We start from the raw sequence: 27,249 nt of genomic DNA on the forward strand, positions 1-27,249 counted from the left end.
CCCACATTTGGCCTAGTATTAGCCTCTTGCAGGCTTTGTACAGCAGGACTCAATGTGTTAGGAAAAGCAGCGTTCGGAAAAGCAGCACAAGGAGTTTATCAGTTCAGGTGCTGGCAAGGAGCATGCTGATATGAGGATAAAGCAGAGTGAGAGAGAAGTGAGCTCATCATTATAAGGTGTGGGCAAAAAGTAGATTAACTGAATGATGCTGGCTGTCATTCGAACAGGAAGACGGAGGACATCTTGTGGCAGAACAATACTGCATGGAGACAACTCCTATAAAATCAGCGATTGAACACTAAAGAGAAAAGAAGTAGATATTTTGTCCAACGTATAATGCAATACAGAAGAAGTATCAGTGCAATGGAGGAAATATAAATGTATTTCTAGTTTAATATCCCTAATGGCACTAGAGGGTGACCCATTAAAGTAGAACTATAGGCAAAACCTTTTTTCTCATTTTGAATAGAGTAAGGGAGGGTTATCCCCTGTCAGATTTATTTTCACCATCTGTGTCCCATTATGGAGATTTACCTTCACTTTCTGTCCAATATCCAAACAGGAAGTGAGCAGAAATCCCTCCAGATTAAGAATATTCCTTGGGGACCCCCAGGTCACCAGAGCTAGTGATCCCATTGGAAGATTTCCCCTCTTACTTTTTTGGGGACCACCCAAAATTTGGGTTTTTCATTTTACTTTCTCTTTCAATGATAACATTAAACAGGACAAATGGAGAAGGTGAATCTCCATAATAGGGACACCGACCGCAATAAAAACTGACAGGAGTTTGAGTCCCTCTCCACTCCATCCAAAACGAAATAAAAAAAAAAAAAATTGCCTTTAGTTATACTTTAAATGTTTACAAGGAAGCTCATCAGTTTTGCCTCCTATCTTCTGCTTGCAGAACACCATTCCATAGAAATATGGGGCTGCATGTGTGGCTTTGTTTGGAAAGTGCTAGGTGTTTGGCTGTGTCTGCCTTCAATTCTTCAGAAATAAAGAAACCTACAGGAGTCCCTTTAAAAAAAAAAAAAAAATGGAACGCTTGTTAGTACAGAGCAGTTGAAAGGTAAAGTAATCATGCAGAGAGCTCACTGGCTCTGGTTCTGCAGCTCATAGAACCCGGTCTAATCTCCATAGGCTACCCAACTGGATAGCTGTGAATAAATCAGTTGAAGGAAAAGCATAAGAAAAAAACAAAAAGGCAAACCACAAATACATAAATCTCTCTCAAATATGGAGATTTTTGCTGTTTTTGTGCAAGGAGAACATGGAATTGAGGTCCAAATGCTGACCGTGTTACTTGCATGTCACCTGACACATCAAATCGATTTTTTTTTTTTTTTTTTTTTCCCCCCCTACTTTAAATTTTAGTTTTAACGATTTCAAGAATTCTGTTTTTTCTTTTTTCTTAATCATTGACCGATTTATGTTTATACCACCAAATATGGATACTCCCCTTTTGCTAACTTCAGGGGGTATAACCTCTACCTTCAAGGAGAAGTTGGCACTGGAAGATTTTGGCATGGGGCTTCAGTGTAATTAAGTTATTACTGCACATGCCCTGACTGCTAGCCTTAGTGTAACTAAACCCAGGACCCCTGACCCTCTGTCTGGACAGTGCGGATTGGCCCTGTGCTAATCACATGCACCCTTCCAAGAAAAAATCTCTCTAACAATATATACAACTGGCTACAGGCTCAGTGCCTAATGGGTCATAAGACCTACTGCCACATCCCTAATAACGATAGGAAAACAAAACTAGAACTTCCCCATGGGGACTTTGAAGGCAGTGAACAGTAAAGATGGATAAAAAAAAAAAAGGTATAAAGTTTTATTGGGTATGCAATGCATATAAGAGTGATGGACATCACAAAAAAATTAGAGCAATGAATGAACATACAATATATGAATATAATGCTAAATGCCATCCACATATAAAGGAACCCTACTGGTTTGCATAATAAACAGGTGATGGGGTTCACAGCCGTTCCCCACAACTGAGCATGTGCAGCCTGTCCCCGGGCTCTGTAAATATCAGGATTTATATTGGAGTCAGTGGAAGGAAGAAATGAAAAGAGAAGACCGAATCGAACAGCATTTTTACACAATGCAGAGGATTAAACCCTTAGGTTCCGCTGTGAGTATAACAAGCATGCTTTACTGCATATACACACTGATTTTACTGATGTGGGTTTAGTAACACTTTAAGGGAGTATGTGAACCTCAACAATGAACTTCTGCTTTTTTCTTCCATTTAGTCTGTTGAATTTACCTTTTGAAAGCGTTTTGTCACATCTGTTCGATAATTTCAATAAAATAGCTATTGATCCTGCCAGAAAGCTAGCGAGCTATTAAATTCCTGTGCAATTATACATGCCTACCAATTCCTAAGGCATGTACTGGTCTGTCTGTCTGAAGGTGTAAGTGGGGGTTGGGGGGGAAGGGGGGGGGGGGTTGGTGTCTAAAAGTGTATTATCATGTAATTGGCATACTCCTGATTTTCAATTCGCCCCCTAGTGTTCTTATCAAAGGCTGAGATGAAGAGCATGTATAATGGAAGAGTTTTAAAATGATTTTGTCCTGGGGTTTATATTTGTCTGTAAGACTTGTTTATGACATATTAGATACAGAATATTTGAGTGTTTTGTGGGTACATATATATGTTATCTCTGACAGGGGTTCTAACCCTCCCTTGCTCTATCCAACATGGGGGGGGGGTTTTGCCTATAGTTCTTCTTTAACGTCTAAGTTTAGCTAAAGTCCAAAACCTAAAAATCAGAACAAGGGACATACTTTACAGTTTGCATGATGTGTCCCTTGTGCTGATCCCTATTCCCTGTTCTGTTAGGACAAATCTCTCGAGCCTACCCACCCCTGCTGTTCAAAGAAAATGTTCTACAGCTTCTATGAATGAAACGCAATCTCTGAATGAAGGAAGGGGAGATGCTTCATAGCTCCACCCCCCTCCATTCAGTGATCCTGTCATTCGTAGAAGCTTGCAATATGGCTTCTATGAAGGACTGATCTATCAGGAAAGGGTGTGCATAGCCAAGCTCTCTTGGTGTGAGCACCTGGCAACCCTTTAGTTGCATTTTTACTCACCTCACCGCAAGGTTACAGTAACCGGGGTGAAGGGGTAGAATGGAGGAAGATTTATTGTAAAAGAAGAAGAATCCGCACAAGGTGCACATCAAACACTGTTTTATGTCCCTTGTGTTGATTATTTAGGCTTTTGATTTTTTAGCTAAACGTAGGCTTTAATCGCTCTATTGTGTCTATGGAGGACCCACATCACAGGAACTTTGTTCAGGCTACAGAACACATCCTCTCTTCTCTTTTCCGTACCATAGGAGAAAGTGTTTTCTAGTTCAGTTTGTTTTTTCAAATGTGTAGCTATTTGTCTCAAATAGAGGACTGGACAGTTTTGGTATCGCACATCCTAACAGGTGTAGTAGTTTGTCAAATAGCTGACAGTCCACATATTGGAAATGTGTAAGCTTCTGTGGTTTGAGTTTGTAAAAGAATAAATATCACCTCAACTAAAGTGAGACCTAATTGGAAAGTTGTTTATTATAAAATGATGTCAGGGAAGAAATATAAGAAAAATGCAAACCATCCAAACGTTCATTATCACAAGTAAAGAGCATCCGACATGCTGGCAAATCTGTGTAACTGGTCATCAATCACCCTCTCTCCTCTAAGGAATTGCTATGTGCTGCATCTGTTCTTTGGCTGATTCAGGGAGATGTTCATGGTGAATATCATTGGAGTTGCAGTTAAAACATTAAAGTGTTCCTAAACCCACAACTGTAAAATCAGTCTGTATATGCAGTAAAGTATGCCTATTATTTGGAAACTAAAGGGGTTAATCGTCTGCATTGTGTGTGAAGAATGCATTAGGCCTTAGGGCTGGTACACACTGGGGCAATGCTGGAACTCTGCAAATTCACTGCAGATTCCAGCATCGCACCTGACTCTAAGGCAGTTCACACAGTTATTGACACCCCCAGATTAGTTTGCATATCGCAGTGTGAACTGTCAATTCAGACAAGAATCGGATCGCATGGGTGTCAACACCCATGCAATTTGATTCTGGTGCGGACCGAAAAAAGGGTCCTGCATGACTTCGGTCTGAATGCGATGCAAATTCAGCCATACAATCTGTATGGCTGAATTTGCATTGCAAAGACATTCAATGTGATGCGGTGCGAATCACATGTGATGTCTTCCATCGCACCAGTGTGAACCGGCCCGAATAGTCATATGTCTTGCTGTATGATACTTTGTGAAAGATCCAGCCACTCCCGTGACTTAGAAGCTCCATAAAAACAACTAAGGCAGCTCCATTCTATGGCCTTCTCAGTTACTAAATTCCAATCCAGCAAAGCATTCACTGAACAGTCCAAAAGATCATCATATGTCTTGATCCTGTGCCATCTAATTCATGGGTATTGGAAGAAGCTGTCCAAAATGTGTAGTCATATTTTCCAATGAAACAGAACCAGGGTCTTAAAAGTTTGAACTTGTACTAAAGTAAATGTGGTATAGTCTTTTATGCAGCAGTTCTATCATTTGCTTTTTTTATTTGTGGGGTATTACAACTTCCATCCTATGTAAGTAGAAAATACTGGGCCACATTAAAGAAGATTTTTGACAGAACTGCTTGTGTAGCTTATTGAAAACAAAACTAATTGCAGAATGTAACACAGACCGTTTTTAATTGAGCCACTTGGAGTCCCACCATCACCAGTGTCATGTGCAGGTCATATCGGGTTACAAATAAGGGATCAATAAGGAATATATAACATTATTAAAATTTTTAATTTCCATTAGCAGTGTTTCTAAGGAAGTCTGATTTTACTAGGAGTAAATTTTAGTTAATGGAATTTATAGATGTCAGCCTGTGTTAGACAATGACATGGGAAAATTACTCTCATGCAGTCATTTCTCATTGGTGACACGCAGTAAGTTCGTTTAGCTTTTCTCCTGTGGAAAGATTTGTGAGCAGTGGCTCAGAGGTTTCCATAGAGACTGTCTGACGAACAAGTGCTGTCATGCAAGCCTACAAATGCTGAAGCACTGCAGAGGGTTAGAAAGGCTGTCACTTTGCAGGCACTGACAGATGGGTCTTGTTTGTCTGATGTCTATATCTTTGCTTGCTATTGCAATCTGAAGACTTTCATTTGAACTTGGATATCTGTGTGTTTGGCAGAAGGCCCTTACATTGACAACAGTGACCAAAGACCGTCCTTTGTGAGATTGTCTGTCTGACTGTCTGTTGATCAGGGAGAACTATTTCTATGCGCGGTTTATTTTTTTTAACAAGAAATGTTTTGCTTCTATAGGCTTTGTCTTTTTGTTTATTGGTTTAACATCCTGACTGGAAAAGTGGTAGGCACAGTAAAAAGGGATTTATGTATCCTAACATAAACCTTCTGAAGAACACATTGTACTCTTATAGAACAATGTTGTAAATTGTGCCGCTTGAGTATAGCAGTATGTTCTTGGTCACCCCATGTCCCCTTAGGCTCCATTCACATTTCACACCTGGGCGTTTTTGAGCGTTTTTCAGCTCCAAAAACGTTTAAAAAAAAAAAAAGTTCCAAAATGCCCAACAAGTAAAACCCCATTCATTTAACCACTTAAGCCCCGGAGGATTTGGCTGCTAAACGACCAGAGGGCATTTTGCGATTCGGCACTGCGTGACTTTAACGGACAATTGCGCGGTCGTGCGACGCTGTACCGAAACGAATTTGGCGTCCTTTTTTTCCCACAAACAGAGCTTTCTTTTGGTGGTATTTGATCACCTGTGCGATTTTTTGATCACGCGCTATAAACAAAAAAAGAGCGTAAATTTTGCAAAAATAGCAATATTTTTCCCTTTTTTTTATATGAAATTCCCCCAAAAAAAAATGTAAAAATCAAAATTTTTTAATATTTTCGGCCAATTTGTTTTATGCTACCTATGTTTGGTAAAAAAAATCGCAAAAAGCGTATTTTGATTGGTTTGCGCAAAAGTTATTGCGTTTACTAACAAAGGGAAAGATTTTTGTCATTTTTGTTGTTTTTTTTTTTAACGCGTAATGGCGGCGATCTGCGATTTTTTTTGCGGTACTGCGACATTGCGGCGGACAGATCGGACCCTTGACTGACATTTTTGACACTTTTGGGGTTACCAGTGACATTTCTACAGTAATCAGTGCTATACATATGCACTGTTACTGTAAAAATGCACTGGTAGTGAAGGGGTTAACTTTATTTGAGAGGGAGGGGCTGTGTGTGTCCCTAGGGGCGTGATTCTAACTGTGATTGGCTGTGGCTTCAACTGTATGCAGAGTGATCAATGGATCTACATAGTAGATCCATGTGATCAGCTCTCATACAGAGAGGAGAATGACAGGCAGCTTGTTTACACAAGCTGCCTGACTATCTCCCTCTCCCCCGCCGATCGCAGAGTGGCCGGCGGCGATCGGGTCCGCCGGTCACGCGCGCGGGGGGGTCCGTGACCACGCGGGAGCGGGAGCGCGCCTCCGGCGGCGCGCGCTCGCTCCCTAAACCCTCACAGGCGAGCGACGTAGACCTACGTCACTTTGCCTGTGAGGGGCTGACCGCCCACGTAGATAGTCGTGCGGCGGTCGGCAAGTGGTTAAATGGCCCCTGTTCACATCCTGAGCGTTTTAACGCTTGAAGCAAAACGCCTGTAGCTGAAAAAAGTACATGAGCTTCTTTTTGCGCTGATTACTGGCGTTTTTGATAGATGTCAATGCCTGCCTCCAAAAAAAAACGCCTAAAAAAAAAAAAAAAAAAAAAAATTTTAAAATCGCGTGACAACGCTACGCTCAAGTGTGAATGCACCCTAAACCTCCAAATACTAAAATTCATCCACCCACCTCAATGGAAAGGATTAAGCGAATGTCTGAGCCTGGCGATTTAGGGGAGACCAAATCAATTTGGTCCAAATAATTTGGATACCTGAAAAGGTCTTCCAGATCTGCCATCAAAAAAAGGTCTGCATCATGCAAATACAGAAGGGTGTCATCTGCATGAAGGGACAGCTTCTCTTCTAGTGTCCTGAATCTAAGGCCCTGGACCAAAGGCAATTTTCTAATCGGAATTGTCAGAGGCTCGAGGGCCGGGGCAGTTGGACTAGGAGGTTGATTCCTGGTTAAGGACCAGTTCACACCAGATGCAGTCCAGTGCCTTTTTTTTTTTTCTACATCAAAAAGGCATAGACAGTAGGTTATATGGTTTCCAATGGCCTAATTCACACGAGTGTGGTCAGTTCTAGTGCAGAAACAAAAGTAGAACATGCTTCATTTTTTTTTTTTTCTGCACAGAACTGTACTGGAAAGTTACAAAATGCATCAAAATCTCACCAGAACGCATAAATGCATTATAGGACACAAAAAAAAACCCCCAAGGAAAAAAAAAAGAAGAAACGCACTAAAACACAGGAATGCAGCAAAAAAAAAAGCACCAAAAACTCATATGCAGACCGCTTTTGTGGTGTAAATCGGCCTTTAATGGAAAATCAATGTTTTCTTTGTGTGTGTGTGTGTGTGTGTGTGTGTGTGTGTGTTTTAGGCTACGTTCACATGTAGGTGTATTTCAGCTCTAAGGATCAGCTCAAAAAACACCCAACAAGACAAACCCTATTCATTTCAATGGCCCCTCTTCACATCTGAGCATTCCGACGCCTTGAGCAAAACGCCCAACGCTCCAAAAAGTACATTCTTTTTGGGCAGATTACAGATGTTTTTGTTGGATGTCAATGCCTTTCTCCAAACGCCTACAAAACTCCTGAAAAACGCCTAGATGTGAACATAGCCTTATTAAAGGTGAAAATATTTTTGTCATGATGTCAATATTTAACAAGAAACAAGGACACAACAAGGGAAAGGAGAAAAGGAAGTCCGCACTAATAGCTATCACCCTTGTATTGACTTTTACAAAAATCAGACATGCAGTATAAACTATAAGTTGTGTCACATTAGGTTAACCAGGCGTAGTAACAATAGTTAACATGGTTCAGAAAAGTAAAACTGGGTACAAAACATGGACTAAAGTTGAGAACGATGGACAATCCTCCTTAGATCAGCCCGTTAAGTTGTCAAGAAACACAATTAATTAATTTTGCACAATAAGATAAAAAGCAGGGAGGAGAGAGATGGTGCCAGTGGAAACCTAGAAAAGGAGAGGGTAGAAATAGAGTGTAGGTAGAAGCAGGGATGATCTGTGAATGAGAAATCAATTGGAGCCTGTCAAATCAAGAGAGGTATCATTGAGGGTGCACTTGCCTGTGTAGGAAGTAGGTCTGAGAGGGTGTCCGAGGAGCAGGAGCGAATCCAAACAAACCATAAGACCATGTTTTTATCAAAAGTGCCATTATCTAGTGCTAGCATCTCCTCCATGCGCATAATGTCACATTCACAGGAGAAACCCATGTAGAGAAAGGTGGGCTAGTTTTGATTTTATAAAGGAATGAGCCTGCCGGGCTGTGGACAAGAAAAAATGCAGAAGGCTCAGTTTCTGGGATGTCCGAGCCAGACCGCATCGAGAAAGAGAGGGCAATCGCTGGAGTGGTTATTAGTTTCTTCATAAAGTTTATTATAAACATTAATTACCTAAGTCCAGAAGGGTTGTATTCTCTTGCAATCCCACCTGATGTGCATGTATGTGCCAACCTCCCGGCTGCAACGTCCGAACGTATCAGAGGTGGGTGGAAAAATCTTGTGTAGCATTGATGGATCCCTATACCATCGTGTTAGGATCTTAAAGCATGAGATGGAAGACTTTTATAGGGAAAATGGAATGAAGTCTGCCTATTCGCTCTCAGTCCTTTCCCAGTTCACTAGGACCACGTCCTAGTGTATGTAGGTAGGTCATCATGCATTAGTGCTTGAATTGGGCAATATAGAGAATAAAGTAGATGTCTAGGCAACTCATGGAGGGAGCACAATCTTTAAAATTTTGTATATGGTCAGTGCGTCTGAGAGAAGAGAAATGGGTGTTTGGAAAAGGATGACAAGTGGAGGGCAATGAGACAATTTTGTGATCCTATAGGGACAACCGGAGTGCCCTGTTGTGGTAGTACCAACACATTTGCTCTTGGCCAAGTAGAGTTTGTGAATAGACCCACGGCAGGGGTTCCTATACCATGTGGAAAGGCCAGGTTGTCAAAAAGCGGAGTAAATGGTGAGGGCTCGGAGGATAGGACATAACAGAGGCCTCCTATACCATAGGCTGAGGGTGGCTAATGTCAATGGTGAAGAGGAGTGCAAGCGAGGAAGGTCTCGACTTCATCCCTACAAAAGGGCTCCGATCGACCGGGGACAGATCTTGCTTGACCATAACGGAGGCCTTTGTGAATGGCCGAGGGAGCCACTCAAGAATGCATGCGCCATGACCATAGCGTTAAAATAAAGTTCAAAATCTGACAAACTTCCCCACCTATGATAAAACATCGGACCACAATGGATGACAATCTGGTAGAGAGGAAACGAGCCTGGTCTTGGTTAGGAACATAAATATTGACCACTGTGAATATAAAATGGTTCGATTTTAGTTTAAGAAATGTAGAACGACCAGCTTCACCTACGAGAGTGTCAAGTATCTCTGGGGCAAAGAATTTATGAAAGGCGATCAAAACACCTTTTAGATTTAGATTATGGATTAGAGCTTTGAAACCAAGTGTAGTAGTAACCATTGCGCAGGACCGGTATGGAACCTGTGCGGAAGTGCGTTTATTGCAAAAATAAAATATTAGCACGCATCCTATAAAAATGGTATATAATTTGGTTCTGCTTCTTTGGCGTGTTTGTTAAACCCTCTACAATTAAGAGGACAAACTTACTGGCCATCTGACTGTAATGTCCCACAGCATAATGCAAGGGGAGGGGGAAATGGAGAATTGTGAACCTCTCCATTCCAGACATCCCAGCAAAAGAAAGAGGGTAAGATTAGTAGCAAAAGGAGGGAAAGGGGAAAGAAAAAGTATGGAGTAGAGCATAGAAAAGAAAGGGGGCAATATACATTTCGTTATTTCTGTCCCCATGCTTCAAAAGAAGTTGAGCAGGAAATACACCATAGGGGAGAGGGGCTGATGGAGGCAGAAACAGAAAAACAAAATCAAGAGAAATAAACAAAGGCCACTAGGTGGCTCCATAACACCAATAGAGGAAAATGTATATAGGGAAACATAGCTAAACAAAAAAATAGTGCCTTATCCGGCACAGAACAGCCTATAGGGGGAACGTGGAAAACACATGGGGTAGCCCCCAAACCTCACGACCCACAGGGAGAACAATGTAAAGAAAAAGTCACATAATAAAAGCAGGGAATCCTCCTAGAGTTGATATATTCAGAGAATGAAGGCCTAGGTGAGGGGGACATAAGCACTATATCAAGGGTGTATATATACAGGATATCAGGAGGGGAAAAAAAGAAAGTAAACAAAATGGGTAAACCTCAGTGGAGGGGTAATGTAAAACCTGAGCAAAAACAATTCATCAACAGTCCGGTCAAACGAACTCCAAAGATAGGGTGATCCAGTCTTTTGAACAAAGTGGGAAAAGCTCCTGGGTATGGATGATCAGAGATGTTTCCCATAATTTTAATCATTCGGTGCCTTAAGGGAAGAAGATCTGTATTTCCGGTTGCCGCTTTGTTTCTGCTATTGGGGGGCAAAGGGTAGGCCAGGGGTGGTCGGGATGAATGGCCAATCGGGTAAAGAAACTTGCTGGACCTCTAGGTTACTGAAAAAGGTTAGATCTCCAAGAGTGCGGAATAATGCTGTTTTGCCTTCATGGTGGATCTGTTGATGGAAAGAGAAGTGCCATTGATACTTAATCTTACGTTCCTGCAGCAGCTGTGTAAGTGGCTTCAAGGCCTTTGCGCATGACCAGGGTTTTGGCAAGAAAGATCTGGAAGGAGCATGACAGGAGTATCATTAAAAATTATGATATCTTGGGTGCTTCCTGCACGCATGATGGCCTCCTTCACCTTCTAGAAATTAACCCTGCAGAGCGTGTCACGCACAAAGGCCGGATCTGGGTTACTTTGGCCAGAGGTCCTATGGACACGATCCAGTTCAATGGGGTCATCCTTCGGTTTTTGTAGTAATTGGTTAAAGGTGGCGGCCACAGCCAAAGACAAGTCCTTTGGTTTCATGGATTCAGGCAACCCACGGATCCTTATGTTATTGTGGCGATTCCGGTCTTCTATGTCATCCTGTTAGTAGGAAAGCTGTTGGAGCAGAACTGTGTGGGTATTGATGATTTCTTAATGGGATTGCAGAGACCATCAGTGGTGTTTTCGATATCTTCAATACCCCTATGTCTCTTTTAAGCTCAGATATCTCCTGCCTGTATGTTTTTTCAATCCTTCTGACAGTGTTCAAATTATGCTTTAGTTGGGAGAGACCTCATGTAGCTGTGCAGGGACTTGATCTGGGACTCCATGTCCCATCTATCACCTGAGCCCAGGGATGTGCGAGAATGGCTCCTAGAGCAATCGGGGCCCTCAGAGTGGTATGGCGGGTGTGAGAGCTCCCCAGGAGTTCTAGTGCGGAGTTGAAGAGGGTCTGGGAAGGAGGCGCCGATGCCATCTTGAATTCAGGCCGGCACTGAGCTGTGGCCGACGAACGGGTGAGGGACTGCCCCAAATCGCCTCCCGAGTGCCCACAGCCTGTGCCCTTGTAATCCTTGGGCTTATTCTTCCCCATGTGGGAGGTGAAGGCAGGTTTCCCGGTGTTGCAGAAGCCCTGTAGAGCCGCCAAGTCCAGGAGCTGTGGGCATGCACGTCTCTCTCGGCTCCATGCGCTTAACCATACTCCTTTTTTTTATTTCTATAATTAAGCAAAAGATTTTCTATTCAAAAAATTGTCCCAGAGTATGATTTCCAAACACAAGAAAAGCTCAAAACTGCAGCTCTTTAAACTCTATGTACGTCATCAAACTGGTCCGTTGCAGTGTTGCACACCTCCACATTAAAATGCATTGAAAATGTGACAAAAATGCACCCGGGTTGCGTTTTTGATGTGCTTTTTAAATAACCTGAGCTATGAAAGTGATGACAAAATTGCAAGCATTTTTCGGTGGCCATTATCTACTTTTTTTTTTTTTTTTTTTTTCTATCTGCAAAATGCTGATAATCCTATTGTCAGCCGATACTTTTCGGCGGCCGATATATCTGTGCAGCCCCAATTTGTAGCATAGCTAACATGGTGCAGAGGTTTGTGGTTTGTCATGACATTGCTGACAAAGTTGCAAAGTTCCCCAGTGGCCAGTGTGAAAGTGCGTGTGCATCAGCTTTGGCTTACCTGCTGGTCCACCTGTGACCTCACCCCAGCTCTATCTTTATACAAGCAGTACTGGGTGATTTTAACTAATCAAAGGATCTTCAACAGCATTGTTGGCCAAAAAACTCAACCTCGCTATATATTTTTTGTGTGTATATTTTTGTTTACCTATATGCAAGATGGAGGTTGCTTAAACCTATGTTAAATGCAATAATTGTGTCTATAGTCTTACTTTATGCAGGGTTCTTGTTCTTAAAGGTGTTTTTGGAAGGCTAAGGGTTATCTTTAATGGTTTGCCCACCAATACTTACTCCCAATATGAATTTGGCTATCCTGATGATAAATTCCCCATTACTAACTTACCTTGCCTTGTTCTGCACTGTGTGTTGAGGTGGAGTAGCAGCATGCCTACAGGGAAGTGGCAGGCCTTTGCTTCCTCATGTCAAACTCAGATGTTCTACTATTGGTTCCTAATGAAAAGCGCTCTGTGAATGGAGAACAGGTTGATTGAAAGGTCTATCTTCTTCAGTCATGGAATGCTTTTCATTGTGGGAACCAATAGTATGGTTTGTTTTGGGTAGAGATCTTTGGTGGAAAGGACAGGCATATCCCTCACTTGACGATTGCCTGTCACAAGTCCAGGCACTCATTAACCCTGGCACCACTGGAAGATCACCACTGTGGAGGTATCCAGGGGCCTCTGCCCCATTTTAAATGAACACAGAAGGTGCCAGCACACCCTCTTCATTCATGGCCTTAGCTAGCAGAAGGATTCAGAAGATTCCTGCTGCTCCTGCAATTTGCATCGGGCTAAATCGCCAGTGTGACTGTAGCAGAACAGCTAGAACAGAATAGAGAGGTCATTTATTTTTGATTAGTATAATAGGGTTAGAGCCCCCCCCCCCCCCCCCGATTGGGGAAATTTACCCTGACTTTTGTTGCTTGGTCACAAGACTGTATACACTGTGTATAATGTTGTGGTTTCCAGTGTTTACATTACACTGACAGTAGTTGTTGTAGTTGTATTGCAGAATAGAGTGAGTTTCTAAAAATATCCATAATGTGTTTTGGTTGTTCTGTAATAATCTTGTGCTTGTAGACATTACTTCTGCTCTTACAACCTAAACCTCCTGCTTGAGTGTGATACTAGGCTCCCTGTATAGAAATAATGGTTAATGGGGTTAAAGCTTTGTCACCACTAAAACCTTCAGTGATAACTGAGTAATTTAGAAATCAATAAATGGAACTTACAGTGAAAAGGTGTGCATGGTGTTTCTATGTGAGAGGTGCGTATGTATGTATGTATGTGTGTGTGTGTGTGTGTATGTATGTATGTATGTGTATATATATATATATATATATATATATATATATATATATATATATATGTGTATATATATATATATATATATATGTGTATATATATATATATCTCTATCTCCATCTCACAAAAGTACACCCCTCACATTTTTGTAAATATTTTATTATATCTTTTCATGTGACAACACTGAAGAAATGACACTTTGCTACAATGTAAAGTAGTGAGTGTACAACTTGTATAGCAGTGTAAATTTGCTGTTCCCTCAAAATAACTCAATACACAGCCATTACTGTCTAAATTGCTGGCAACAATAGTGAGTACACCCCTAAGTGACCATCTCCAAATTGGGCCCAACTAGCCATTTTCCCTCCCCGGTGTCATGTGACTCATTAGTGTTACAAGGTCTGAGGTGTGAAAGGGGAGCAGGTGTGTTAAATTTGGTGTTATCGCTCTCACTCTCTCATACTGGTCACTGGAAGTTTAACATGGCACCTCAATGCAAAGAACTCTGAGGATCTGAAAAAAATAATTTTTGCTCTACATAAAGATGGCCTAGGCTATAAGAGGATTGCCAAGACCCTGAAACTGAGCTGCAGCACAGTGGCCAAAACCATACAGCGGTTTAACAGGACCGGTTCCACTGAGAACAGGCCTTTCCATGGTTGACCAAAGAAGTTGAGTGCAAGTACTCAGCGTCCTAGCCAGAGGTTGTCTTTGGGAAATGGATATGAGTGCTGCCAGCATTGCTGCAGAAGTTGAAGGGGTGGGGGGGGGGGGGGGTCAGCCTGTCAGTGCTTAGACCATACGTCACACACTGCATCAAATTGATCTGCATGGCTGTTGTCCCAGAAGGAAGCCTCTTCTAAAAAAAGATGCACAAAAAAGCCTGCAAACAGTTTGCTGAAGACAAGCAGACCAAGGACATGGATTACTGGAGCCATGTCCTGTGGTTTGATGAGACCAAGATGAACTTATTTGGTTCAGATGGTGTCAAGCGTGTGGGGCGGCAACCAGGTGAGGAGTACAAAGACAAGTGTGTCTTGCCTACAGTCAAGAATGGTGGTGGGAGTGTCGTGGTCTGGGGCTGCATGAGTGCTGCCAGCACTGGAGAGCTACAGTTCATTGAGGGAACCATGAATGCCAACATGTACTGTGACATACTGAAGCAGAGCATTATCCTTTTAGAACCTATCGGCACAGGGCAACAGAGGAACAAACAGGGATTTCTTCAGATTAACAAAGGGTAGGAATCTGCAACAAAGGTTGTTATAATACTTGTAATCTACGTAGATCACCCAGAGGGGAATGTTTTTTTTTTTTTTTTTTTCCTCTGAACAAAAGTTGAGTTACGCTTTAAGGCTAAGTTCACATTTATGCAGTTCCCTGTGCCTGCTTTGGCACCATGCATTTCCACTCATGGGAAACCACATCGCTTTTTTCAGCGTGTCCCTAGAATTCATGGCACCCCCAACTTTTCTGCTAAACAGTAGTACATTTCTGCTACTGTTGCCTGCAGGTGCAACTGCGATAATGTGAACCCAGCCTTTGGGCTCTTTCACATGGTCCGCCTCCGTAGGTGGATCCGTGCTGCTCAGCAGGGGATCGTAAACCTAGATCCCCGCTGAGCAGGAAGGTGACAGCTCCCTCTCCGCTCTGTGTGCGGAGAGGGAGGTGTCAGAGCCCCATGCATCTCTATGGGGGAATTGGATGAGAGCGGACCGCCTGTCCGCTCTCATCTGATCCCATCCGATCCCCTGGACGGATGGAAAATAGGGTTTCCATCCGTCCGGATTTCACGGACAGGATCGGATGCGGATGGCAGCGGGTGTCAGCGGACATGTCTCCACTGACATCCACTGCCCCATAGGGATGCATGGGGGATTCGATCAGATCCGCCTTAAAAACTGACAGACGGATCTGATCAGAGCGCTCGTGTGAAAGGACCCTAAGGGAGAATGCAGTGAATTTTGTTTTATTAATAAATACATGTTTTTGTTTTTTTAAACTTTTAAATGTTTACGTCTACCATTACAGACTCCGTTATGCTAAAAATAGAGATTTGTAGATTAGTCACTAGAGGAATCTCTTGGTGCAATTATTCTCTACCTAAGGTAACTGCCACCTAGTTTAGTGTATTGTTGTGGTTTTTATTTTCCCTTGTGTAAATGCATGCCACCTCCTTCAATCCCATCTCCCATGAGCTACAGCTTCTAGACTTCTAGTATACACAGATCTCAAACTGTATTTGGTTTACAAACAAAAATTATTGTACTGTTTTTGAGTTAACTGACTCACCAACTTGTGTTGTCAGAAAGCATTAAGGTAGAACTATAGTCAAAACTTTTTTATTTTGGATAAAGTAAGGGAGGGTTGTAACCCATTTTTTTTTTTTTTTTTCACCATCTGTGTCCCATTGTAGAGATGCGGTTGGCTTTGGGCACTACCAAAGGCCAAGTGTCGGCTTTGGCTATATATTTTCTTTTACAAAGATTTTATTGTAAACAAAATAGTTGACACAACTCGCCAAAGACATGAATACATCAAATTTGATATATGAAAAGATTTCCAACATAAAACAGAAATGAACAGAACATAAATTCTTATGACAATATATCTTTTGGAAGTAAACAAATGCTGAGCCACTCGGCGTTCAGAGCAGGATAATTCAGGTATTGGTTTGCAGAGAAGGGCCTTGTAGGGGTCTTTTTTTAAGATTAATGTGAAATATGTTACGAAGAAAGGTATAGACCCTGTCCCATAATCTGCATACCCTAGGACATACCCACCATGGATGAGCCATGGTCCCCTCCTGTAGGCAACCCCCGAAAGCACAAAGGGGAATATGATGGAATAAACCTGGCAAACCTAGCCGTAGTATAGTAGCATCTATGTAACGCCTTTATATACATTCTCCAAAATTAGGACGTTTCTAGAGCATTTTGAAAGGGCTATTGTAATAAGGTCCAGCTGTTTTCCCAGGTCTTTTTCCCATTGTAAGTGATGGGACCAAATTGGGGGTTTTCTATGGGAGATAATGGATGTATAGAGGAGCGATATTAATCCTGGGGCGTGGGGTCGGGCTCTGCAACGACTTACAAAATTTTCTTTAACAACTTATAAAGACTAAACCTACACATTATACGTTAACCTTTTGAAAGTATCTATAATTTTCTCGCAAGGGAATATCGTGAGAGGAACTGAGAGTTTCAAAAGTGAGCATTTTTGTAGGGGTAAATAGAGAGTGAATGTCAGCGAATCCATTATCAGTCCACCAGGAAACTTGCTTGGGATTTTCACAGCCAGGAGGAAACATTGGACAGTGGGTGAGGCGTAGTAATTGTAAATGAGGGGATATTGGGATAGCTGAAAATTTAACGGAATCTCATAATCGGAGGGAATGAGTCAAGCAAGGCCCTAAATTTAGCTGGATGATATTTAGGGGTAAGCCAAGGCACGGAGGAAATAGGGGTAGGGTGGGAGTCTACCAGATCCATTGTGGCCAACAATGGCATTTGGAAAGTTTCATATAAGTAAGACAATGGAGCAATGTTTGCTGCTGTGTAATAAGCTTGTAAAGCAGGGACCGAGAAGCCCCCATTAATTCTGAGAGCATATAAAACCTGTTTATTAATTTGAGGGCATGAGGATCCCCAAATGAACTTCAATAGTTTACGCTGGTGAATATGCAGAATATGCGAAGGGATCAGAACCGGCAATACTCAAAAAAATATATAATAGTTTCGGAAGTTAAGTCATACGAACTACTGTAATCCTGCCAAACCATGATAATGGAAGATACCAAGAAGAGAGCATTTCAGTCAGCTTTTTAAAGAGGTGGAAAATTGGCTTGATATAACCCATAGGTAAGTATGCCATTGAAATGGAAAGGCTGATTTCAAGGATTCTAGGTCAAGAGAGGATAAATTAACAGACATTGCTTTAGACTTGGTAGGATTCACATATAGACCTGAAAGGGATGCAAATGAATATAGAAGAGCTAATCGGTTGGGCAAAGAGACTCTGGGAGCTGTTAGGGTCATCAAGATATCATCAGCAAATAAAGAAATCGTATGGGTCAATCCTGAAACTTCAATGCCTCTGATTTCAGAATGAGATCAAACCGCCTCCGCCAAAGTTTCCAAGGCCAGAATAAATGTAAGAGGAGATAGTGGAAAGCCCTAACGAGTGCCCCTCCTAATAGGAAAAAGCGGGCTTTGGCTATATATTTTCAACGCCCATTAGCTACGCATTCCTTGGTTCGTACCTTCATTTTGGGAGTGCGCCATATGGCTCCTCCTAGGCGGTCCCCACTACCTCCGTGGGATGTAAATCTGGTATTATCTGTTCTTCAAAAGCCTCCCTTTGAGAACATTTGGGAGATTTCTCTGCTTTCATTGTCTCAGAAGGTTGCCTTTTTGGTGACTATCACTTCTGCCCGCAGAGTATCTGAATTGGCAGCGTTGTCTTGCCGCCTGCCTTATTTGGTGTTCCAAAGAGATAAAGTGATACTCCAACCAAATCGGGCTTTTCTTCCGAAGGTGGGTTCTAATTTTCATTTGAATGAAGATTGTGCTGCCTTCACTCTGTCCCAAGCCCAAGCATCCCAAGGAAATTGCCTTGCATTCTTTGGATGTGGTTCAGGCAATCAGTGTTTACCTGGGGGCCACTGAGTCTTTTAGAAAACCAGATGCTCTTTTTGTCCTTACTGAGGGACCTTGTAAAGGATTGGCTGTGTCTGCTGCGACCATTTCCAGCTGGATCAGGCACACAGTTGTCGAGGCTTATTCGCTGAAGGGTCGGGTTCCTCCTTTCCCAGTAAAGGCGCATTCTACAAGAGAGCGGAGTGTGCCTCTTGGGCTTTTCGCCATCAGGAGTCGGTGATGCAAGTTTGCAAAGCGGCGACTTGGTCGTCTGTGCATACATTCACAAAATTCCACAAAGTTGATGTGTTGGCATCTTCGGATGCCTCCTTTGGCCGCAAGGTTTTGCAGGCTGCTGTTTAAAGCAGTTGTAAACCCGAAAACAAAAATAAAAAAAAAAAAACCTGCAAGACAAAGGCATAATGAGCTAGTATGCATCGCATAATAGTTCACTATGTATTACTTACCTTAGAACGAAGCCCCAACACAGACCCCCGGACGTTGCTGCGGGCGCTGCCATGATCCCTCGGCGTCTCTTCCGGGTTCGGCGGCTCCGGCGCTGTGATTGGCCGGAGCCGCGATGACGTCACTCCCGCACATGCGTGCGGGAGTGATTTTCCGGCAAGCTCCCGGCAAGGAAAACGGAAGGTCCCCCCGGACCTTCAGAGCGCATGCGCCGCTCACGTGAGCGGCTGCATGCACTGCAAATATCTCCTAAACCGTGTCGGTTTAGGAGATATTAATTGTACCTACAGGTAAGACTTATATTATAGGCTTACCTGTAGGTAAAAGTGTCAAAAAGCGGGATACTACCGCTTTAAAGAGGAATCCTTTTTTTTTCTTTTTTTTTTTTTTTTTTTTTTTTTCTCTTTGAGGGTGTTTTCTAGGGGAGCTCCAGTTGTTCCTTGTTGAGCTTCATATCACCTGGTTAGCTACGGCTTCATATTGCCTGGTTATCTACATTTATCCTTTGGGGAGTAACGTTCTTTGCATTGTCTTCCCACCCCAGTTGTCGTTAGGAGCACCTTCTTAAATTGACTGGACTTATCTGTGTTCCACATGAGCACATATTGTAGCCAGTCTGTGGGAGCCAGAATTATTGTTGGTTGGTAGGGGATCAAAGACTTAATTTACTCGCTAAACTGCAACTCAATTTATAACATTTGTATCGTGTTTTTTCTGGATTTTTGGTTGATATTCTGTCTTTATCATTTAAAATACACCTATGATAAAAATTATAGACCCTCCATTTCTTTCTAAGTGGGCAAACTTACAAAACTCTGCAGGGAGTCAAATAATTATTTTCCCCACTGTATGCATGTTTATGGCCGGTGAGCACAAAAATTTAGTAAAATAAATATAGGGCTAGAAAAAAAGTATAGTTGGACTTTACTGGTACAGAAAGGGCAAACACATAAACATGTAAAGTTTTCACAAAGTTTATTACAAATTTAAAATCGCATATAAAACATTCCAGATTTGTGGAATGTTTTATGTGATTTAAAATTTGTAGTAAACTCTGTGAAAACTTTACATGTTTATGTGTTTGCTTTCTCTGTGCCAGTAAAGTCCAATTATACTTTTGTTCTAGCCTTGACATAATCTAGGGATGTGGTACATCATTAGCAGCCTCATTTTGCAGTATCAAATACTGGGGCAAGATTTCTTAAAACTTGCCAACTCCTAGTCCACACGCCAATCCTGGCTTCGCTACTGAACAAAGCATGGAGACTTTACTAGCTGCTTGCTTGTTCCAAATCAGCAGCAAATGAATATAGAAATCGTCCCCTGGTGGTGGATGAAAGCCATATGGGATATACGTTTTTTTTTTTTTTTTTTGTTTTTTGTATGCGTATTTGTAGGTTTATGCATTTATACACGGGTTGAAAAGATATGCAGTATTTATAATTGGCAAGTAAATACAATTGTTTCAGGCCTCACTCCTTTTCACTCCCTATTGCATATAGTAAAATATTGTTGGATAGGTATAGTTCAGTTAATTACAATGTATTTTAAAGCTGAATTTCAGGACCGATCTGTATTGCATACTTTAGTCTGGCTTGGCTCGATGTAAATATTCAAATCTCATACCTGATGGGCTGCAGGAAAAGCTATGTAGGGCTTTGGTGTGAACTGCTTCCCATCTGCACTCTGACTACAAGGGGGTTGCTTGCTCGCCACTGCTACCATTCACAAAATTTTTCTTCAATGAACAAGGTGTTTTCTAATTGGGTTAGGTGGAGATTGTGACAGCACTGCTAATCTTTTCCATCACTTGTGATATCATCTAAGAAAATGCCTTTTATTTATTAAAAAAAAAAAAAGACATTGTTTGAATGGTAGATAGGGATCCACTATGGTGGAAAGCGCTTTGAACTGGACTCAGAAAGATTGCAGCTAGTCCCAGCTACTACAGTGATTTCCAGCTTCTCTAGCGCCCCATCAAGTAGGAGATATGAATTCTTATATTGTGCCAAGCTAAACTAATGTAAATATGCTATGCAGAGTATTCCCATAGTCAGATTTAATAATTAAAATCTAGATAACATTGATTTTTGGAATAAAACATCTTTGCCTAATGTAGTATTTTAGTAAAAACATGTTTTTTTTTGTTTTCTTTTAAAGTGCCAGATCCAGTCAAGATCAGTTCCAACCAGCCCCAAACTGCCACGCCCAGTACTTCCACCAGCACTGTCCCAAATAGCAATGGCAAGCGTGCATCTGCCAATGGCCAGCAAACAGCGGCCTCCCGTTATCTGCCACGTGAGGTGCCTCCACGTTTCCGCCAGCAAGAACAGAAGCAACTTCTAAAGAGAGGACAGCCACTGCCTTCTGGGACATTAACCAGTGCTAATACAGGACAGGATACTGGGCAAACTGGGGCAAGCCCACCTCCACAGCAAGGGGCTGGTGGAGCTCACCACCCCACAAAGACACACTCTGGTAAGAACAATACTTTGTTAAATTGTATTTTGAATGTGTAACTAAATGTGGTGATTTTGGTTTATGCAAGAATCAGAATATTTAGCGTGTGTTAATATATTCACACATGCATACACAGTATATACATAATGTTTGTATTACAGTTCATTGATTTTACCTTTTTATTAGTCAAAAAAGCGGTTTTATGTGCCTCTGTGTGTGATTTAGTGCCACTTTTTTTCTACTGGGGTCTGACATTGCCAGACTTGATAACCAGCCCACCATACAATGCTAGCCTTATGGCCACTGAGGCAGTGTCACTGGACGTGCGTGCTTTGGGATGACAGTTGGCAGGGCTTAGCTGTGAAGTCTGGTCCCGGACTTTGTAGTGGGCCTTTTTAACTTTAGTAGACAAGCAATTTAGTTAAAGGCTTTAAAGAGACCCTGTTACCATCCTATAAAATTGCAAAAGCACAGAAAAAAACACACATAGGTACTCACTTGTAGTGTTTTCCCTTTCTAGAAGTTACTTGTACATTCATTTGCAATGTTCTTTTAAACGTGCTAGAAAACTGGACTACTCCAAGTGGATCGATTCTCTAGCACATAGTCCTACTACTGTGCTGAACCAGCTCCTCTGCCAGTCCCCTTGCCTCCCTACATTATCTTTTATGTAGTTACTGGGGAACCAGCACAGGAAAATACTATTGAGTGTCACTTGAGCGACAGCTCTGAGTGTGCTGGGGCTGCTGACATCACATCCAAGATTTCAGCATTGAGTAGCAGCCTCAGGCTTTTCTAGGTCTACACAAGGGAAGCGTGCACAGGTAAAGAACATGCATAACGTGTTAAATGCACAAATAATCATCTTAAAAGGTTTTTGTTGTAATGAATGGTCTGGTGACAGGGTTTTTAGACTCTCCGTAGCAGACAGTGTATCTTGGACAGTTTTTTTAGAAAGGATCAGAACCATAAACTGACATAAAAAAATCAGTAGTACTTCACATTTATTAAATTCAATCTAAAAAAGAGCACCAAACAGTGATAGTACTGTTTGAAATATTTATTGTTCCCTTGAACAGGTATGTACATTAGCTACATCACTACAGCTGCTGGTGTGTATGTGTTTTTTTTTTTTTTTTTTATTTTTTTATTTCTGGTTCCTCATAACAGCCTGTGGAAATGGGTTGGGGATGGATGCATCAGATTTCTGCTGATTGCAAAACTACATCTCCTCTGGTTCACTGCTGTCCACTCTGAGTCAGAGTGAAAGAACACAACACCCTTTAAGATGTTCATGTTCTAGAGAAGCTGTATGGTGTAGAATTCCAGTGGCCGCCTGGTGAAAACATTCTTGTCTAAAGAGATGCTGAGGATGTGTTCTTTCACTCTGGCTCATCACTCGTCATCACTTAGGTTAAGTTCACACTGCCGTAACACCCTTTAAGATGTTCATGTTCTAGAGAAGAAGCTGTATGGTGTAGAATTCCAGAGGTCGCCGGGGAAAAACATTGTCTAAAGGGATGCTGAGGATGTGTTCTTTCATTCTGGCTCATCACTCGTCATCACTTAGGTTAGGTTCACACTGCCGTGATCTGACTTTGATGTGATTTTCAGTGCCTTTATGTAGATACAACTTTGATAAGGTCTGCATATTCCAAGGAGCCAAGATGACACTTGAATCACACCAACGTATTACAGGAACCTTTTCTAAAATTGCACTGTGCTGAGTCACATTGTATGAACAGGCACCATTGAAAACAACGTGATTTCCATTCTTTATGTGATTCTGTGCAACTTAAGGCATCTGAAATCACACTAGTGTGAACCAGGCCTTACATTTTGTAGTCTAGATTTTCAATGCAGCTGAACTGGTGGTTACAAAAAAAGATGTTGAATAAAGTGTAGACGCAAACTGTACGGTTTTGCCTAATGGTATGGAATTTTACTGGCAAAAATGTCAAATCTTCAACCCTGAGGAAGGAGCCAAGTGACTCTAAAATGTGTCGGGTTCTCTGTTACAAACTCTAATCAAAAGTGTTGTATGCTGGTGATATAATCGCGATAAGAACAAACTGTCAAATGTGGTGTTTTTACCATTGACGTTTTATACTTTGGAATAAATAAAGATGTGTACAGATATTCTTTTAAAGATTTGACACATTTTGCCAGAAAATCCCATACTATTGCAGGAAACCATACAGGTTGTCTATAGATTTGTAGGGATGTGTGCAAATTTTAGAGAGACCTAATATAACTCAATGAATTGTAGACACAGGTAGGTAGTATAAAGGAAAAAATGCATATGGGGATATTTGAAAATGATTCTAATGTATTTATGTGGGCTACATGATGTACACAAAGTTTTAAACACTCACAATAAAACAATTGAGAAGTGAAACTTGATGCATATGTCCTTTTTTTGTTGGGGCTCTTTCACACAGAGCGGCCCGCATTGTGATCCAGCACTTTTTTTTTTTTTTTTTCACGGAGCGGATGACATTTGTGTCATCCGCTCCGTATGTCCGCATATCATCCCATTCGTTTGCGGATGGTATACAGACATAATGTAAGTCTATGGGCATTGCGGATGTCAGCGGATGACACCGCTGACATCCGATTTTGCTTCCTTTCCGTTTTTTGAATGGAGGAAAAATAGGGTTCTGGTCCGTTCCAAAAAACGGAACAGAACTGAAAGGAAGAAAATCGGATGTCAGCGGATGGTATTCCGCTGACATCCGCAATGCCATTGACTTGCATTGTGTCCCTAAATCATCCGCAAAAAAATAGGATGATTTGCGGATATACGGAGCGCCCGTGTGAAAGAGCCCTTACTCTTTACCTGCATGTTGTTGTGCTTTTTTTTTTTTTTTTTTTTTTTTTTTTAACGTGTTTATATTGTACTAAAGCTACTTCTATTTTCTGTAGGTTCCCATGCTCTGCCTCGAATTAGAATTGTTTGCTTGTGCATGTATTAAAGTTCTGTTTTTGTATTTTAAGTTTTCATAATGCTGCTGTGTTTTGCCGTTTTGTTCGTATTGAATTTCATCTGCTGACATGGTCATGAATTAATTCATGGTGGTTAATATGGTAGGAAGACGAGGGGGAGGACTGTGCAGCTTGTATAGTCTTACTAACTGCTGATGTTGGTGAAATTGAAATCTGTAACTAGGGAAGGTTGCAGGCTTTGCCAGAATGCAGTGTGACCGTTCATCACAGAGCTACAGCCTCCTGTTTGAATCTTTTGTTTGCTTTAAGCTTTAATGGAACAGAGGTGTTCTGTAACTAATACTTCTTGCTGGTATGTTACTAATAATATAAAACATAACCCAAGATTGTTTTATTGGTTAATTCTGTGAAATGTTATATGTTAAGGATTATAGAGTATTATAATCTGATCTGCCCTCCGAATCCTTTTTACATACATTCTGGTCTATAATTTAAGAACATCTAATGCAAGCCATACATTATGCAATTTTCTTTCTTTTGACCGTGGGTGGAAGGTAAGAAAATTGCTAGATTCCCCCATCAATTGTGTTGATGGAAATAAAAACAAAAAGCAGAGCGCCTCTAAGTCTCGGTTCACACTAGGTCGCTCCAACTTCGGGGGGCGACCTGTGAAGTCGCGTGCACCGCGACTTCGGTGCGACTTGTACGGACTTCATATAATGAATGTCTATGCAAGTCGCTCCGAGGTCGCCCCGAAGTAGTACAGGACCCTTTTTCTAAGTCGGAGCGACTTGTGTCACTCCTATTAGAATGGGTCCTGTAGCACTGCATGGACCGCGACTTGTCAGGCTGACAAGTCGCCTGACAAGTCGCAATAGTGTGAATGGACACTAAGTGTTAACAGTTAAATTAAAAGGGTAAGGCAGGTACAGGAAAACTGCTCACATTTAAAACAGTATAAAATAGCTCCTCTGTTAGGTGGTCTGCAGGAACACAGGGGTGTTGTGGCTCCAAGAGGTGGTGCAGGGGATGACGAAGGAGGGAGATGTCTAGAGGGCCAAGAGACCAGATAGTAGGAAGGCCATCGGCTTCAGGAAGGTGTTCTGTTCCTCAGGGAGACGCCTGGTGAGCCGAGAGACCGATTGGTAGGATGGCCAGCAGCTCCAGAAGGGCGCCCTGCTCCTCAGTACATCCAGGCGCCGACAGACAGGGGAGCCCAGCGTGACAGATCCAGCAGCCAATCGCACAACGCATTTCCGAGTGTGCGCAGTAGCCTCTCAGGGCGTGCGCACTTCTTTCTCAAGTGCACCGTAAAATAATTTACTTGGCCAAAATAGACTTTTTTTTTTTTTTTTTTGCCCAATGAAGGCAAAATGTGTGTAGCATTAAGGTGCATTTACATGGGTAACGTGTTTATTCTTTTTTTTTTTTTTTTTTGACTGCCTGTAAATACCCCTACCTCTAAACATCTGTGTGCATGGACACATCAGCTAACATGCAGAGGCGTTTAGAGACAGGAAAAAAAATCTCCAGACGCCCCCGCCCCTAGGAGCAACATTAAAAACGTCCAGTGTACATATATTTATTTTATTTATTTCAGGTACTTGTATAGCGCTGTCAATTTACGCAGCGCTTTACATATACATTGCACATTCACATCAGTCCCTGCCCTCAAGGAGCTTACAATCTAAGGTGAGGTCTTAATTCCAGTTTGTAATAGTAGAAAAAAAAAAAACGGAAACCACAGAAGGGGTGAATACTTTCGCAAGGTACTGAATGTGCAGTCATCTTGCAGTGCCTGATTAAATCTTTTTTTGGTTCATCGCAGCTAGAACAAAGGAAATTCATCTACTCCCAAGAAAAAAAAAAAAAACCTACTTCAGACCTGAATTCAGCATTCCCCTGACTTTAGTTTGGCCAAGAGCCTAACCGTGTAGAAGACTGTAAGCCGGCAGGTTGTGCGTACACAGCTTTGCTCTACAGTGTGTGGTGGAAAATACGTATTCCGTACATTACCGATTTTATTTAAAAACTGTGAATCAAGTATTTTATATCTACAGGGCAGTGCTGAGTTGCAATAAGATAGTGCAAACATGTTGGTGTTTGTAGTAATCCACTTAAAGGAAGCAGTCCAAAATTAGGTTTTCTGGAGCTCCAGGCTCCCCCCTCCCCCCCTTCCAAAAATGTGCAAATACTGTAGCTGCTGACTTCTAATATAAGGACACTTGTCTGTCCAGGGATCCAGCGATGTCCTCACCCGAACAGATTCTTCGATCTGCTTTGGGTGCAGGCATTGGCATAGCAAATAATTTGAACAGGAAGTAAAGCCTTGTGGCTTCAAAGCCAGTTTCCTATTAAACATGTGCGAGCTGCGCTGCGCCTTGTCAATGGCCCTGTGGTCTTCTGGGACCTGTGATGTCCCAGGAGGGAGGAGGCGTAATTCCAGCTCAGATCACCGCAAGTGGGAGTGGGTACCTGTCAACCAGATACCCCCTCCCCTCCAAAAAGTGCCAAATGTGGCAATAGAGGGTGCAAAGAAGCGGAACTTTGCCTTTTGGGTTGAGCTCCTCTTTATATGCTTCCGGACCGCCTACCGCACATTTACTGTGGCGGGGGGCCCGGCTGCGTGAAATGACATACCTGTACATTGCATCTTCTTCCTGATCTGTAGTGCGTGCCGCCAGTGACCCGCTCCTGCTGTGATTGGACCTGCCAATCGTTCCCGAGAGAGGCAGAATGTCCGTCTGCCTATGTAAACAAGGCAGATTGCCATTCTGTCCAGGGAGAAGATGGAGGTCTTGTGTTCCTGCTAAACATTCCCCACATAGTTAACAAGCACCCCCTAGGGACACATTTGACCCTTCGATTGCCCCTGATGTTAACCCCTTCCCTGCCAATGTCAGAGTAGCAGTGCATATTTTTACAACTGATCACTGTGATAATGTCACTGGTCCCCAAACAGTGTCAGGTGTCCGATTTGTCTGCTGCAATGTCCAGGCCCCGCTAAAAATTGCTGATCACCGCCATAACTAGTGAAAAATGCCGTAAAAATATCCCATAGTTTTTGTAGATGCGATAACTTTTGTGCAAACCAATCAATTATATTTAAAGCCCAG

General features: G+C 42.1%; 2 protein-coding genes across 3 annotated transcripts in view; both read left to right on the plus strand.

The window, feature by feature from the left end:
• Positions 1–2,913, plus strand: part of LOC309566886 (trinucleotide repeat-containing gene 6C protein-like) — a gene marked incomplete at its 3' end in the record, with an annotated part of 11,827 nt that extends 8,914 nt beyond the window's left edge. Inside the window, exon 3 of the mRNA XM_082272232.1 lies at positions 2,852–2,913. Within this exon, the coding sequence (XP_082128358.1) occupies positions 2,852–2,913 (62 nt within the window). The remainder of the gene's footprint in view (positions 1–2,851) is intronic.
• Positions 1–27,249, plus strand: part of LOC309566747 (trinucleotide repeat-containing gene 6C protein-like) — a 456,012-nt gene that overhangs the window by 327,893 nt on the left and 100,870 nt on the right. For both annotated transcript variants that reach the window (XM_082272022.1, XM_082272023.1), the window contains one exon: positions 20,888–21,205. In XM_082272022.1, coding sequence (XP_082128148.1) covers positions 20,888–21,205 — 318 coding nt within the window. The remainder of the gene's footprint in view (positions 1–20,887; positions 21,206–27,249) is intronic.

The sequence above is a fragment of the Pelophylax lessonae genome (genome assembly GCF_965119305.1).
Source record: "Pelophylax lessonae genome assembly, chromosome: 11".
Taxonomy (NCBI): Eukaryota; Metazoa; Chordata; class Amphibia; order Anura; family Ranidae; genus Pelophylax; species Pelophylax lessonae.